Source organism: Tiliqua scincoides, chromosome 2, assembly GCF_035046505.1.
Source record: "Tiliqua scincoides isolate rTilSci1 chromosome 2, rTilSci1.hap2, whole genome shotgun sequence".
Classification (NCBI taxonomy): Eukaryota; Metazoa; Chordata; class Lepidosauria; order Squamata; family Scincidae; genus Tiliqua; species Tiliqua scincoides.
In genome coordinates, this window is record NC_089822.1 from 166247906 (window position 1) to 166265378 (window position 17473).

General features: G+C 41.3%; 1 protein-coding gene across 5 annotated transcripts in view; it reads right to left on the reverse strand.

Annotated features, from left to right (window-relative positions):
• Positions 1 to 17473, reverse strand: part of FOXK2 (forkhead box K2) — a 77146-nt gene that overhangs the window by 25523 nt on the left and 34150 nt on the right. For 3 of the 5 annotated variants that reach the window (XM_066613448.1, XM_066613445.1, XM_066613447.1), the window contains exons 3-8: positions 13696 to 13843; positions 11197 to 11343; positions 9416 to 9609; positions 2676 to 2851; positions 669 to 965; positions 267 to 476 (exon numbers count right to left, since the gene is read on the reverse strand). In XM_066613448.1, coding sequence (XP_066469545.1) covers positions 267 to 476; positions 669 to 965; positions 2676 to 2851; positions 9416 to 9609; positions 11197 to 11343; positions 13696 to 13843 — 1172 coding nt within the window. The remainder of the gene's footprint in view (positions 1 to 266; positions 477 to 668; positions 966 to 2675; positions 2852 to 9415; positions 9610 to 11196; positions 11344 to 13695; positions 13844 to 17473) is intronic. The other 2 variants (XM_066613449.1, XM_066613446.1) reach the window with 1 other exon arrangement.

Here is a 17473-nt window from a genome sequence, read left to right on the forward strand (position 1 = left end):
GTGGTATCAGGAATTGCTCTTCCAGAAATACAAACCCAAAAAGCCCTGCTGGAGAAGCAAAGTGAACTGCAAATGATACTAAGGATCCCAGCCCAACTTCAAAGGGAAAATGTACACTAAAACTTGATGTGCTAAGACAGCAGTAAATAAGTCAATGAGTCTATAAAGATTTGGAAAACAGCAATCCACTTACTCTGGCTCAACAATTCTTTGGGGGGGGGGGAACACACCACTCAGGCATGAAAAACACCATTCCAAATGCTTACCAGTGTTGGCCTGACCTTGAATCGTGGTGGTGATGGGGACTATGTGTGTTCCATTCTGTGTTACAGTTTTTATTGGTAGCTGGTGTTGACCTAGAGGTGTCTGTTGCACTAGAGTAACCGTCTGTAAGGGTGTGGTCTGAGATGTCTGAATAATCCGACTAGCAGCTCCTATAGTTGTATGGCTAACTGCAGGTATAGGCTCCACTTTTACTGGGGGGGAAAGAAATAAAAATCTGTTTAGTTAAAATACTAAATCATTAGTGGAAAAGCATCAATCTTAGCATTTCTTAAATTAGTATGAAATAAAAATGTGAGTAGTAGTTCTCTCTTATAACAATGAAAAGAAAAATATATGAAATGCATCAATGCAAGAGTGAACAGTGAATGGAACCAAATTCTCACCTTTCATTTCATTGTGGTCTCCATTCTCTTGAGGTTCTCCCTTAGGCTGTGCCACTACAGCTGCTTGCGTGACCACTGCTTGTCCAGCTACAGTGTATGTATTTGCTGGTGCTAATCCAGTCACATTTGTGACAGACACAGCTGGTATCTGGTGAACAACATGAACTGTCTGTACTACAGGCTGCTGGGATGTTGATGTTGTCACAGGAGTTGCAACAGTGTACGTGACAGGTTTCATAGTCTGTGGTAGCTGCCTCTGTACAGTAATTAAAACAGGCTGGCTAGATAGGGGTGATCCTACAAAGAAAGGAAGAGAGAAATTGGTTACATCATCCTCTTTCTATAAGACTATGAACTTATTTCCCTGACTGAAATCCCCCCCCCCCCCAAAAAAAAATCCCACTTCCTTTCTTCAACACCAGGGCAATTTGGAGAACACCTGATAATGTAGAGAAGGATGAGAGAGAAGATGTCAACCAAAAGTCAAGAGGATGGGTTTAAACAAAGACTACAGGGTAGTCAACATCAAACGATCCAATGGGAAAAGTTGAGGGAGGTCCAGGAAGACAGAGACCTGGAAAGAAGTGCCTGGGAGGCACAGACAGAGACTAGAATTGATATATTTCAATTTTAGCATTAAAGAAAGGGGCAAAGCCTCAAGGAGCAAGCAATAAAGTGCTTAATAAAATAAATAGCAGGCCTTACGAGGGCATAAAAGATAGAAGAGACTGTGGAGATTCCTCAAGGTGTGAATCAGAGAGGTGTAATATAGTTTGACTACACAATGGCATATAAGAAGAATTTATAGCAGATGAAATCTGTCAACTCTTTTGTTCTCCTTCAAAAGCAACTACACGAAGAGCAGAAATGTTCTTTTTGGGAACTGCCTTCTAAACCTCAAACATGAAATTTCAGCCTGATTCTTGAGCCAACTGTATCTCTCCAAGTCTCAATGGTCCCGTCTGTAAAAATGGGACTTGCATTTAAAACACTGACACAAACACATTAAAAAGTTAACAAAAAAAGTATTTTCTGTCATAGGATTCAATGGCTGGCCTTTAGGAAATCATATGCAGCTGCAGTGTTCTTTGCTTGCAAAATCATACTATTCATCTACCTTGAGGTTTTGTGCAACTCTCCTGACACAAATTTAAGATTTGACATTAGAATCCCTGATCAATAGTAGCTCAACCGCTGTCAAAAAGGCTATTAGTACTGCGACACATGAGTATACCTGTGTATGTGAGGTATCTACTCAAATGAACAGTCTAACATCTGAGAAACCTATTCCTAAAGTATGCACGTGGCAGCTACTGTACGTTTGACATCCCTAAACGGTTATGCTCATGCAAGCTGCTGCTGTGTCTTCCAAGAGGAAACTCCTCAGATGTGAACTGTTCACCCAAAGCAGATCACTATCATGAGTAATTATTTGCTGGAGAAATGTCTGAAGTTTTAAATTATTGTTTTTTTGTTTGGTTTTCTGTCCTATTTGCATAGAGCTTGTCCACAGAAAGTTATGGGGGGGCATGGTTTGTACTACTGTCTTCTAAAACATTACTATTAAAGAATAAGGATTATGAATTCAGTCAGTTACCCAATTAATACAAAACAGTATTGCCCCTTCTGAAGCTGGCTTGGGAAAGACCCACATCATGACTCCTGCCACATGAACCCAAACTTTGGGGCCTCACTGACAATAGTTCCCATGCCAGCTAGAACACCAGAACAAATCCTCAGCATAGCATCAGGATGCCAAGTCCATTTCAATCCAACTGTATACATCTGTAACCCAGCCTAAATATTCAAAAACCAAAACACTGTATCAGTCTGCAAGAGAAGGTAACAGGTCTGCACAGAAATTATGAATGAAAATGAAACTCACTGAAAACCAGCCTGGTTTTTGAAGTGAAACCTAGGCCTATGTTGTACCAAACTGACAGAGATCATCATTATTTTTAATATATACAAAGGTTTAAATACACCAGAACTGAGTGCAAATTTTACCTGGGGCACTCTGTGCAAATCGTGCTTCTTGTATTACTGCTAGTTTTGGCTGGATAGTGCTCGGCTCAGGCTCCATGGGGACTGGAGACCCTTCCCTTGACAGGCTCTCTGGGGTCTGCACACCACTCGAGTGAGCAGACAGAACTCCAGAATGATTAGGGGAAGCTGGGGCACTTCTGTAAACAAAGAAGAAAGGCAGCCATTTAGATTAAGAGTTAATAAGAGAAGTGTATCTGCCTCACATATACATATTCTTTCCACAGGGAGGAGCTCTCTGACTACTGCTTAGGTAGTAGTAAAAATTCCTGGTTTTGTACCAAGTTAATTGCTGAGATAACTGAGGCAGACTAGGTGGCTATTGTAGAAACAGCAAATGAAAAAAGGGGTCAGAAGTAAATGAATTACACTCCTGAATCAATAGAACCACATACCTTAGAACAGTGTTTCGCAAACGGTGGGTCAGAACCCCCTAGGTGGATTATGAGCCAATTTCAGGTGGGTTCCCATTCATTTCAATGTGTTTTTTATTTTTATTATATTAGACTAGATGCTACCATGGTATATCTGACTGCATTTGGGAAAATGTTACAGATCTGTACTTTTAACAGGCTACAATGTATATGCTTTTAACAATGATAGTCAATGGGGCTTATTATTGTGTAAGTGAGGATAGGATTGCAGCCTTCAGGATGTTTGGGGAATTTTTTTTAAACAGATCAGCAACTTCTTGGGAAGTTTAGGGGGGTTCTTCATTTTAAATAGATTTTTATACTTATTGTAAACTTTTAATGTGCTTAATTGATTTGATTTTGTCATATGGGGTGTCAAAACTTTTTCCACTTAATGATGTCACTTCCAGCCATGACATCATTCCAGGTTAACATCACTTCTGGTGGGTCCCAACAGATTGTCATTCTAAGAAGTGGGTCCCAGTGCTAAAAGGTTTGAGAACCACTGCCTTAAAGCATATTAGATATACAATCCCCCCCCACACACACACACACTCCATTTGGCTCATTGCCAGATATCTCCATCTCCCTTTATTATCACTTCTGGACTAATATCAAGCGAATAAATAGCAGATGGTGAACAGTTTGTGCAACTTCAATCTGCTCCTTTCTAAGAGAAAGAAATGAAGCTAACGTAAGTCCTTTCTTCACAGTGGAAGGACAACATCTTCAGACAGGTTGGTCCTCTTAGTTACTCTAAATAGATACGACTGTGCAATTTAGGGCACAATTCTGACCAACTTTCCAACACTGGCACACCTGTGCCAGTGAGGCATGTGCTGCATCCTCCACTTGGGGGACAGTCATGGAGGCCTCCTCAAGGTAAGGCAATATTTGTTCCCTTACCTCAGAATTGCATTGCCCTTATGTCAGTGCTGGAAAGTTGATTACGATTACGGCCTTAGTCATTCTTAAGGGCTGTAAAAGGAGGTACCCTCACCAACTAGATTCTAATAGTGGAGGAAGAATGACCTTGATCTCCTGTAACTTCAATATATCCAACTATGAATAAAGAATTGCCCAACTTGCAGCTTTGGAAACTTGAACTTTGAGTGTAGAACCAAGTGGATGGAAGAATAGGTTCTCCGTAGGGTTAGTAGTATACCACCTGTCCATGTGAAAGAACCTATTACAGTAAGTCCAACTTTGCTCTTTCTTGAAGTGCAGAAGATCTCCAGGTGGGATTGCCAAAAGCTGCTTGCCTGATCTGAAAATGAATTGGTTGGTCTTCTCCAGACTAGACTTGCATCTTCTGTTGCAGAACCTGTCCACCAAAAGGTGACATTTGCTGACACAGACGGATGGCATGATGGCATTCCATGTGGCTACCTTGAAAATATGTGATGGAGAATATTTGGACTGAAGACATTTAAGATACCTGCACTATGCCCGGAGTGTGCTGCAATTCTTTAGGAACATGGTGGGATAATGCCTTGCAAGCCAAGGCAACACATGCTGTTCGGGAGGTTTTCCCCCCCCCCTCCAAGTTGGTAGGGTGAAATGAGAAGAGCAACTGAGAAATGGAAGGTCTAGGTCCTCCACAGTTTGACCTTCAAGGTTCTATATACCTCTAATTTTTGCCAGTCCTTTTCTGGAGATGAGGGGTGGCAATAGAAGGAATGTGTCTTATGCCTCATGAGAAGAGTCGACTGTGGAAGGAAGAGGAGGTCTACACGAAGTGTGATGCAGCCCTTGCTAAAGATGCAGAGATCCTTCCAGACAGATGCAGTTGCAAATTCAGAAACCCTATGGGCCATGGTGATTACTACAAGGAAAAGGACTTTCCACAATAAAACATGAAGGGGAACCAGCCTGAGAGAGATTTGGTGAGGGATCTGATAATCTTATTAAAGTTACACTTTGGGTACCTATGGATGAGAAAAAGAGAAAGTAGTGAAGTTCCACTGAAGAAGTAGTTGAGGTGAGGGTGTGATGTGAGAGAGGACTTCCTTTTTTTGAGTTAAGGACTGCAGAAAATATTGAAGTTTGTCTTTTCAGGGTATTAGGATCTAGCCTCTAGTTCAGACAGTCCTAGAATAATGTAATAACCTCAGGAATTGATGCAAAGGAAGAAAACAAGCTCTTTTGGTCTGCACTATTGTGAGAAGGCTTGCCAGGTAGTTCTGTATATGGAGGATGGAGAAGAGTTTCCTGGAAGCCATGGTGGACTAGGATCTTTATACTGTATGCTGTTCTAGAAGCACCACTCAAGTCTCCACACATGCAGCCACCTAGAGACCCTGAGCCAGCAGATTTGGAAACAAAGAACTCTTTCCATTGTGATCAAATGGTCTGAAAACCAGGTCTGTCCAGGTCAGTAGGGTCTAGGATGATGACTTTTGGGTGTTCTAGATCCATCTTCTTTAGAACTCTGGCCAATAATATGGACAAGAATGTATAGAGCAGCTCATCAAGTCACAAGATTGTCAGGCCATCTCTCTTTTGCCCCAGCATTCAAACTGTGCTACAAACCTGGCAGCTTTGTAGATCACTGTAAGTAAGAACAAGTCCACTGATGGGCATCTGAAGCATGCTGAGGTTTAGTGAAACACTTCCAGAAAGAGGCTCCATTCGGTTTGATCTAGGTCACACCAATTCAGCCAATCTACTATCTTTCTTCTTATGTTCTTGACTGCGATAGATCTCAGGTGATGCTGAGTCTAGAGTGTGTGTATTCTTCATGAGAAAGTGCAATCTGGTTCTCCCTTAGTCTGTTTATGTGAACCTTGGCAGCAGTGTTATCAGTTCAGACCAAGACAAAGGCTGGAACTCCAGGCGGTTCCAGTGGATCATCTGGAGCTCCAGCTAGTTGATAGTGTGAGAGGTTTCTGCTATTGACTACTTGCACTGTGTGAAAGAAACTTTAGACTAGCACCCCAAACCACCAGACTGTAATCTGTTATGAATTCTATCCTTCTGGGGTCTCCGAGAGGGACTCCCTTAAGAAAGGGCTGGAGTGATCAACCACTAGAAGAAGTGTTTAAATCTCAAGTGGAAGATGAAGGGCGATTCTGAAACATCTCTCTAAAGGTAAGGTTGCAGACCATAGGGGCCTTGAACAGAAGTTGCCCCAGGGAATGCAAGACACACACAGTATCAGAAGGCCCAGAAGTTCAGCACTGCCATCAGGTATGTCATTATTGGACTTTTTCCCCCCTCCAATTCCTGGGAATTGAGACTAGGGCCCTGCTGGTATCTAATGCAGGGTGCTAGATATGCTACAGTGAAGTGTGTGTGCTCTTTCTGAGACTGACAAGGAAACCATAATCTTCCAGAACTCAGAGGACCATCTCCAGATTCCTGACCCCCTGCAGGAAACAATGGAGATCTCAAGTGACAATCATTCAGTTAAAGGTATGGTTAAATGTTTCTGACTCTTGGGTGTGCCACAAGCACTCCCATCAATTTAGTGGCTACCCCAAGAGCCAACAAGAGACCAGTTGTAACTTCTCTGTTCATAGGTCATACACAGGAAGCAGTAATGGTCCATGCAAATTGGAACATGGAGATAAACTTTCATGTGGTCTATGGATGAGAGGAAGTCTCACTGTTGGATAGTGCTTATTATAGTCCTCAGTGTCTCCATCCTGAACTTGAATTCTTTCTGCTGAAGTTGTTGTGCTTGATGTCAAGGATGGTGCTTGATGTCAAGGATAACTCTCCTTTCATCCCCTTTCTTTGATATGGTAAATAAACTGGAGTAAGCACTGTAAATCTCAGTCAGAGAAACAGATTCTATCATACTGGTGTCTAGGAGGTGCTATATTGCCCAAAACATGCAAAGGTGTTTTTCCTGGCTTCTTAGACAAAAAAGTATCTTTATGAAGCAATCATGGGGTAGGACAAATGAAATCTGGTGCTCTCCTGAGAACCAATGTGTCCATGGTGCAAGTTTTGGTGTTGCCAATGGGATAAGAAAGGCATTGAATTAAGCCCTCCTTCAGCTTCTGTTCTAGTCAGGTTTCAGCCCTGCTGCTCACCTGCCTTGCTCACATTTGGATGGTTGTTTCCTCAGGAGAGCCTTAGATGCCGTTTGCCCACTTGGCAGATGGCTGTGCAGCTACCATGATAGGAAATCTGAGCCTCCCGTTACTGACGTGGTCCAATATGAAGGGGCTCTCTGAAAGACTGCCATGATGTGCTTGGGCTCACCAGAGAGAAGACTCCTAAGGGACTATGTTTCCCAAGCCATAAGTTATTTCTCTGCCTATGAAAGAAATCCTTAGATGTGATCAGTGATGATCCCATCACAGTCTGATTTCACTGAAGTGAAATAGGACCTGAAAGGGTTCTTAAGAATGCTAAGCTGTTTAGGTCTATCAGAAGCAGGAGGAGAAATATATCTACAGATGCCTTCTTCTTTTGTGAGAGAAATCCTTGCATAACAGTATTTGCCCTGCAAGGTATGTCCTTTTATAAAAACAACTAATTTTCATACCCTGAAGCAACATGTGTAGTCACTATTGGTTGCATACTAAGCAAAGGGCACAATTCTAACCAAGTCTACTCAGAAGTAAGTAATATTTTGTTCGAGGGGGCTTACTCTCAGGAAAGTGTGGTTAGGATTGCAGCCTTAGTTATGTCTAAAGAAATTAATCATGATTAAATCCTACTTATTTCAAGAGGTCATGTCAAACATCTTTAGGGTTATTACCCCAAGTAGCACTTGTATAATGGCAAGCTATCTTCCCACTCCTCCTCAAGCTGAAAAACTGCTTCTAAGGCTTTGACAGCATTGGGATGTAGTGCAAGAGGGGAGGCTGCTGAGAGAGGAGGAGTATCTAAAAAGCATAAAGAGGATAACTTCTCAGCATATAACTCTTAATTGTTTAGGATACATTACATTTTAGTTAAATGCTGGAACAGATGCAGCTACTAAAATAGTTTTCAAAGTGTTAGTAGCTTTAGCTTTCTCCAAAAACCACCACACATGCAGCTGTCTTCCTGCTAGTAGGAGCAAGCACAGAGCATAGGGGATTCATTTTTCAAGTGAATATACTGTACAGACAATTTTTTAAGTGACAAAAAAGCAGTACTGTATACATTCGAATTTAAGCCTTAACTTGCAGGATTCTTTTAGTCTTATTCATGGGAAAGAAAGGCCAGGAAGTCATCTAATCCAACCTTTTGGCCTAAGGGTATATCTTCCACCCAATGATCTAGATCAGTGATTCTCAAACGTGGGTCGTGACCCACCAGCTCGTGTAACACTTCCCCCATCCCTTTAAGGGGTGGGGGAAGGGGAAAGGCAGTGATGCAATCCCCAGGATTCACATCAATTAAGTGAATTAAAGATACAAGCATCTCCAGAATGTTCACGTTGCAGCACAAAGCAAACAAAATTCATTTAAAAGCCATGTGGAAGTGTGTGCTCACTCACTAGCTTCTACAAAGAGGTGATCAAGTTGTGAAGGAAGGGGCTCATGCACTTGCTTGCCATCACTGTCACATAGCACTGTGGAGAAGAGGACAGACTGGCAGGCACTGCATCAATGATGCAAGCCAACAATATTCAACATGAGAGTATCAATATTTGTGGTTGCCCAGTATCCACATTGTGCAATCCACATCCTTCCCTCTTCAACAGTATCAGGCAGCTGAGAAGCGTGGTGCATTCCCACTCCAAATGGGCCACAACTGAAGACGCAGTATTACTAGCCAATCTTACACTAACTATTTCATGACCCCAAATATGGCAATCAGATCTTGAGCATAAAAGCAAAACCCAACAAGCCACAAGGAGGAATTTTAATAGCTCCTTAATACTACATCCAACATTCCTCCGGTATTTGGAAAAGGTATTTGTCAAATAGGTCTATTGCTCCTCTATACTGATCTATGTCATCAATTTCTATTCCCATTTCTGGAAAACTTTCAAGGATCGGATATTGACACTTTTTGGTATCTGTTGGATGGGAGAAATGAGTGTTGCTCGTTATATGTTGCAAGGTATTTGTTCTCAGTGTTGTCAAGGCATAAATTTTTAGGTATATCTGCTCCCCTGCATGGTCGTCTTGAACAATGAGTGATTTCAACCTCGGTTGTTTTATTCCTGTTTACTGTAACCCTCTATGTTGATATTGCTGTCATTTATTGGAAATTGGTTATGCCAATAAAGGTTACATGAAAAGAAAAATGTTAAATAGGTCAGTGATTATTCTACAATAGCAAAATGTGAGATTCAGGGGTTTCTCCTTTAAATGTTTTTCAGTCCTCAATTTGATTTCTTACCTAGATGAAAGAGGTCCCAGTGGGGTTCTAAAGCAAGGTACTCCCCTTGGCCGCCTTTTCCTAAAAGCTTGCTCTATTAATTTGCTTTCAGAGGCAGGATCTATCCTCCAGAAGGAGCCTTTGCCTGGTTCTTCCTGGGAACGTGGTACTTTGATGAAATAACGATTCAGAGAGAGATTGTGACGTATTGAATTCTATGGACATAAAAGATACATAGAAATCATCCATCTCTTCAGTAGTAAGTAGGAAAATGGCCTAATACAAAGGTGTGAATTCCTTATGAGAACAGACTCTGGCCACCACACACTCATTTGGCATGACTTGCTCTTTCAGCAGATGAGAATTTTCAGAAGGAAAAAACCTGTAAATTAAATCTGATACCATATAGCCCCACATAAAAAATGCAAAAAGAAAAAAGTACAGCTATTTCTCCCTCCTTAATTTTAAACCTTTCCCTTGTTTCGACTATTCCTACTCTGACACTTGCCTGAAATACTTCAAATTCTGCTCATATGCTAAAGAGACATTTACTTTGCTCTGAAGTTTTATTACATCATTTTCTATTCTTAAATTGCTCCCAACACCAAATTTAGGTCTCCTCTTCACTAACATCCTTCCATCCCAGTCTATACCTTTGAAGTCCCCATGGTCTTGCCCCACTTTACCTTTCAAGCTCTCTGCATTATATTCCTGGAATAGGCATATCCATACCTTTCAGTTTCATCACAGTCAAAGATGAAATTCTCTTAACTAACCTCTCAGTATAATACCAGAATAAAGTCTGAAAATATGCAGGCAACATCTGTTAAAGAGTGCGTGAGTGAGTGTACACCAGTGCGAGCAGTTTTATAATGCAGCCCCAAATAACAGAACAAATTTGTCACAAACTTTCATGTTCCTTCCCTCTTCTATGACACTTAATTTTTCAATTCCTGTCAGAAAATGCCTCATCCTTTTCATCCCATCCTGTGCCAGATAATCCCAAACTGTGCAAAATCTTAATAGGTGCCAAAAGACTATATTTGACTATATTAGATGAAAGTATTCAAATTGACTTTACGAGATTAGGAGCATAAGTTATTCAAATATGGTTACAGCGTTTTTGATCCCAGTTTATATTTTGCAGATATAACTTCAAATCAAGTTTTTCCTCCACATCAATGACGTGATAATTTTGAGAACTAGCATAAGCACAGTAACAAAGAGACTGAACTGTGAATCAGAACTTGCCCATTCAAATCTCACATCTACTGGGAGTCACTCCTTCTAAGCTTCAGCTACAATATTAGAATACTTATGGCTCTGGTTAAGAGAATATCATGATAACATCTGATGCATTTCACATATTCAGAAAGTGCTATACAATGGTATTATTTCTCCCCTAATTGAAATTTAACATTTGCTTTGAATTCACCCCTACCCACCCCATTAGACCTCTGCCACTATTTTTTTAGTTGTGGACAGATGGCATTCTTTAGTCAAGAAGTCACTGAAACAGTTAAGTATAAAGGTTTGCTTTTGTGGAAACACTATGAACAGGCCACTTCTACACACACGCATATGCGCACACAGAAATGCTGTCAATGCAGCACACCCCTCCAATGAACATAACCAGATAAACATACCTGATTTCTTAAAACTCTTCAAAAACCTCCTTTACAAGAAATCATGTATTTATTTGGGGGTGGGAGAAAACCCTGCACAGACTGTGGTTCATGTACTCAATTCTATGACTGTCTAATTTTGCTCTTTATTTCAAATAATACAACCAGTTACTTTACCTGCCAGCCCTTGTCTGCTGTCCTGTAGTAAGGGTAGTTTTTAGTTATGTGCGTATAAATTCCATTTAGTGTAAGTTGCTTATCAGGTGCCATTGTAATTGCTTGTACTATTAGTTGTGCATAGGAATAAGGTGGCTTTGAGTCATCCTATAAAAAAAGATTCAAATATTTCCATAGTAAAAGCTTTCTACAGCAGTTTATCGCTTCAGTAACATTAAAAATATACAATTGTTATATGGTGACACTTCAAGAAATCTGAAAATACCAGAGATAGTTCTGGAAGAGATTTATATTAGAAGCTGTTACACCATTTGATGTCTTTTCTATTTGAAATTCATTTTTATTAGGTTCTGACATTTTCAACACTATAGCAAACAATGGTTTGTGTCCTAAGTTTAGTCAATCATAACTAAACTTAGGATACAACCTATTGTAAAGTGACATATTTTAAAAAATCATATTCATTAAGTAGGAAAGGATAAAAAGCCAACAAATAGGGATGGAGCTCCCAAATTAAATGAAGGATTCTATGGAAAAGAGATCAGTTGTATACAATGCAAAACTGGAAGTGACCTTCTGAGGACCGCAGAGGCCTTCATGGGCCTCAGAAGAGACCAGAGCACAGCTTTGGTCGCCTTCAGAGGCTTCAGGTTGGGCCAAATCTGGTTCACATTGAGCCAGGTCCATAGATATAAAATTCATGGTTAAGTAGGCTCAACCTGTATATTTTTTCAACATAGAAAGATAACAGCATGGCGTATCTTTTTCTGTTAATTTCTAGAATATGAAAGGAAGAAAAAATTCAGGTGATAAAAATTATTCCAGGATGGTCACAATTTTTTGATATTTGGGCAGCCAAATCCTAATGAGGCTGTTATCTTGTGGTATAACAGCACTGGAATGGCCGCTTTTGCATCCCATAGGGGCAGGGAGGCAGCTGGAGGTCTCCTCCATGTCGATCCCCAGCCTACCCAACGGGGCTACTCTGATCTGGACCAGTTCAAATGCTGGCACAGAAACAAGTAGCCCCATGTTAGGCTTTCAGGCTCAAGACCAGGTTAGAATGCAGCGGACACCTCCGTTGCCATCCCTCCCCCGCTCCTGGACCTGAATAACCCTGCTCCCCCACCCAAAAACCCCATTCCCCGTTCTGCCCTCCCCCTGCCTCCCCACCACCTGGCAGTGTCCCTACCCTGGTCAGCGGGTGCAGCTCCAACACTGGCAGAGGCCTGCTGGCAGCAGTACTGGCCTGCACACAGCCACAACGTAAATAAGTCAAGTGTAAGTCAATCTCGTGGATAGGTTGAGGGCAAGTTTTAAGCCAAAAATCATAGAATTTGCTATGATCCGTGAATAGGTTGTGGGTAAAACTTAGGGGTGTGTGAAATTCTTTGAAAATGACTTTCCAGTACTGTAACTGTTCTGAGGTAACAACAGAAAGACAAAAAAGGAGACAATTTATCTTCTTCTCCAAACAGGAAGGAAGATGAAGGCACTTATGGAAGTTGTAGCCTTTGTGAGGAATACAGTATAGTACTTCCATAGTAGCAGCCCTCATAAAGAGTACAATTCCCATAACTGCCTTCTTTTCCAAACAGGAAAAGAGGTAAATTTAAAATACCAACTTTTGGGGGGGGGGGGGGGCTTTCTGCTGCTACCTCTAAACAATTACTGATATGTAAAATTGCCCTTTTTCCACACACCCCCGAGTCCTGCTTCTCAGCCCAGCAGCAAGCAGCTGCTCTTAGAAGTTTTCTTTACCATATTTACTTCTTGACCCATGTTTTCAGGGTCAATTTTAAGGCATAATTTTTTTAAAAATTAAACATGATTATATATGGTATCCCCCAACACTAAGTACGAAGACAATATTTGTGAAAGATATACTTAGGATACAACCTAAAACAGACATGCTACTGACATGCAGGTCTATATGAATCTCTCTGATTTCAAGTGGTTTTCCATAATCTAAGGCAGGGGTGCCCAAACACTGGCCCTGGGGCCACCTGTGGCCCTCAAGGACTCCCAATCCGGCCTGCAGGGAGCCCCCAGTCTCCACTGAGCCTCTGGCCCTCCAGAGACTTGCTGGAACCCATGTTGGTCAGATGGAACTGCTCTCAGTGTGACAGCCAACTGTTCGACCTCTCGCATGAGCTGTGGGACGAGGGCTCCTTCCACTGCTTGCTGTTTCATGTCTGTGATGCAGCAGTGGCAGCAAAGGAAAGGCTGGCCTTGCTTTGTGCAAGGCCTTTTATAGGCCTTAAAGTATTGCAAGCCCTTTATTCATTCATATAAGTTCCATCTCTAATATATTCAAACTTGAATGTAAATTAATTTTTTTTCTCAGACCCCAACACAGTGTCAGAGAGATGATGTGGCCCTCCTGCCAAAAGGTTTGGACACCTGTGATCTAAGGTCATACTTCTGCTTTTTCTCAACATTTCCATTAGTGTAACATTGGAGTCAAGAATCAATTTTCAGTATGGAAAATTTTTTTACCTTTGGGCTATCTCCACCTGATGCTTCTTTGTCATTTTCTGACTGTGAATTATCAGCAATTAGATGTAGGTCAGATGGTATTACACGACCCATTTTGTACCCTGAAGATCCTGCACCGCGGGGGCTAGATGGGCAGGAATTTGCAGCACTGAAGAATAGAAAAAAAAGAGGAGCAAACAATTCTATTATAGATTATATCACCACTACATTGGATATCAAGAAGCCCCCAGTCACACACAAAAAATAAATCATGCAGTTAAGTGTCTCATACTTTCACTGTTTTCCAAAGATTTTCTTTGTAAAGGAAAATCTCTCAACAGATTTCAAGGAAGACCATCACAGGTTACAAGCTGTGATGGTTATGTGCAACCTCCTGGTTTTAGAAATAGGCCACCTCAGAAGGCCAGATGCAAGGGAGTGGCAACTAGATGCAGATACCTTGTTATCTTATGTGCTCACTTTAAGTCTAGTGTCTCACTTAAGCATATATTAATATCTGTGGAGATAATGGGTCTGCTTTAAACTAGCACAAGGCAATCATGGCCTGTACAATAATCTATTTCAAAATAAACAGCTTAAACATGAGTTGATATTATGATTTAAGTTTGCCACTCCATATTTCCCTGGATATAACTGCATTTTTCTTTCAAGTAGCTGCTCAGTCAAAAATATGACACATCTGATGTAGTGCTAAACACCTCTACAAAGCAGAGAATGAAAAAAAGTTCTACCAAATCAAGTTTCTCTTCAGAAAGACAGTAATTGGAATGATATGGTGATGGAAGTTGCCACCTCTGATGTTCTTGAGGAAAATACTTCTGCACTTGTGGCAGTAGGCACAAGTTTTAAAGGGTTTGGTGGGAAGGGAACCAAGGGACCACTCAACAATTAATGATGAGCAACACCTGGGCAGACTACCATCTCCTGTTACCTTAGAATATGAGCAAGGTAGAAACTTAGCAACAGTCTCACATTCACTCAGTACAGAAGAAAAGAACCCTTGGAGGCCAAGAGGAAAAGGTCATCCCCCCCTCCAATGCCTGAATTAATATTTATGGAGCACTGAAATGTAAGGTGGAAGGCAATACAAATGATTGATAAAGATTGGTTAGTAGACAGAATTTAGTGAGACACAGCTGCTGTGTTCTTAAACTGGAAGTAGGGCTTAGCAAAAAGCTTTAGAAGCATGCCAAAAGCAAGATGGTAATTACTGGTTGAGCAGCAAGGGAAGGAAGGGTCCACATAATGATTTTCAATACCACAGCTGCATCTTCTTTCATGGCTGTAGGACTGTCAAAGACAAGGGAGTCTCCAGACTACGACCTGGCAACCCTATTTGGTGCCATAATTGCTTGTTAAAGATGGGCGCAGTTTTTAACGAGTGTTCATATTTTGCAGTTGCTGTCAGAATTAAGCAAACTGGGCCATCTTTAATAGACTAGTTGGAATAAAATAGCAGGAGCTATAGGCAGACCTCACACTGAAACTCAATTTATAACCTTTCCTGACATATGCAGGACTGAATATAACTGGCCACAGGATTACGGGCTTAGGAAAATCAGCTTTTATATAGGCACTTTTGCTTAACCTAACTAGATATAAATGAAATACAGTACTGGTATCTGAGGATGCCAGTACTCAGAACACTACACTTGTAGTGTTCAACAGAGATGCAAACATATTGTTTTGATATACAATTCCTGAGCCCTGGAGATCCACCTGCTACCAGCTTTCAGAAGGGTAGCAGACATATTTCTTTCCATCTAACTTTTCTTTGATTTTCTTCTGTTGCCTACAGTTTTAATGCTCCTGGCTCTGACTTTGAATTCTTAAATTTTATTTTTGTTTGTGTGTTGCCTTTGTTTTCACTTTGCTGCAATTATTAATTATATGCTTGGGGAGGAGTATTTTAAATACAGTATTTAGCCACTGCAATGGTCTCTTAAATAGGATGGAAGGTTGCAGGATATAATTATTTTAAATTGGTTTTTTTAATACTATACAAAATGCTGAATACAGAGCTCCTAAAATATACTACTGGTAAAAAACAATTGTTTAAAGTTCTGCACAACATTTTTAAATCAGTTTGTCAATCCTGTCAGTTTGTCAATTCCTCAGTCATTCAACACTAATAAATTAACATGTCTACTACCAGGTAATAGTTGATTCAAGGTGGATGAAGAATGTGAAGTTTTTGGAACACTACTTTTCACCCAAAGTTACTTATAAACTGTATTTTCTGCTTTAGTAATAAACCTGTGAAGTATATGTAATGATTAACAGTCATTATTCTATTTAATTGTCAGCAAATTACCACAGGCAAATTACCAAAACATGCGCAAGTGGAAAGTGCCTATGGTGACACAGAGGAAAGGCCAAATTTCCTTCCAACAGTAAGCAGTCATGCTTTATGGGGTGCTACTCTGAAGGACCCACAATTCTGGAAGAAGTTATTCAAGGGGTAATTTAAAAGACCACATGTGCAAGCAGAGCAGGTACTTGCACCAGTGTGGATTCTGGTCCATGGATGGCTCAAGCAGAGCAATCACCCAATGAAAAGACTGTCACAGCACAATCAAATCTGTAGATCCAGCAACACAGCGGTCCCTGCGCAAGCAGAGGATGTTGCCAATATGCCTTACAGCACATTTGCACACCTGGAGAGTAAACACCACCCCACTGTCATGAATATGTACACTTTAGGCCTAGGTTAGCATGCGAAGCCTGAAACAAAGTTAGTAACGGAGAAGTGGCTAGCAGTTCCTAGCTGCAAGAATGTGAGTAAACCAAGAAAAAGATTGTTGTCTCTCCTTTGCTGGCCAGAAAGGACAGACAACAAGAATTACAACCCATTGGAATGTTTAACACCTCAGTAAACTGAGGGGTGCCTGACCAAGCGGAATGGAATGCAGTTATGGATCTCCAGTTGGGAGGGGTAAGGACTAGGGGGGCTAGCAACCAGACTCACTCAGAGAAGGTTCTGTCCTCAAAAATTTCTGATTGGACAGTCTAAATAAGTATGAAGCACCTCAGTACTATTAGCATAAGAAGTATAATAATGAGTGCCCCAAGGGGTGTGTATGGTTCTTCTTGGGCAGAGTTTTTGGGTGCAACATCCTGCACGCTGGGAGCCCCATTGTCCACCATGGGCATCTGGCCTCACAGGTAGCCTGGAGCTAAAAGATCTACAAGAGAAGCTGACCCAAGTGAGAGATAGGGATTAATAGAGATAGCCAGCTAGCTTTATTATTTTATTGCTGATATGTTTCCTAGATGTTTATGTCTCTAGCATTTGCTGCCTTATGTAACCTTATGTACGTAATAAACTAAAATCTCTTTTACCAAGTTGTTTCATTGTCTGGTGGGGACAAAGGTTCAGAATCCTGCCTAGCAGTTCAGCAAGCTACCAAGTGCTCATTGAGGTCTAGTAACTTGAGGACTGAAGCTTTAATTGGAGAAAGAGCTCAGAGCCTGCAAGGGATAGAGTTAAGCCTAGAGGGTCTCAGTGTCCCTGGACTGAGGCACTGGCACATACAGGGTGGTGGCAGTACTACTGGACAGGGGGCCTTGAGGGCTTTAGGGTTCGAAAACCAAGAACTCTGAGCACCTCAAACCCCCCTAAGTTTGCAACATCCACCAACATTGCATCCAGGAGACTGGCCACTGGTGGAGGTAAGGAATGCACCAGGTGGCAGGGGGACAGTGGAATGCAGGTGGAAAGTGTGCTTCTGGGTGGGGAGAGTAGGATGGGGCAGATCAGGTCCAGGATTGCTTGGAA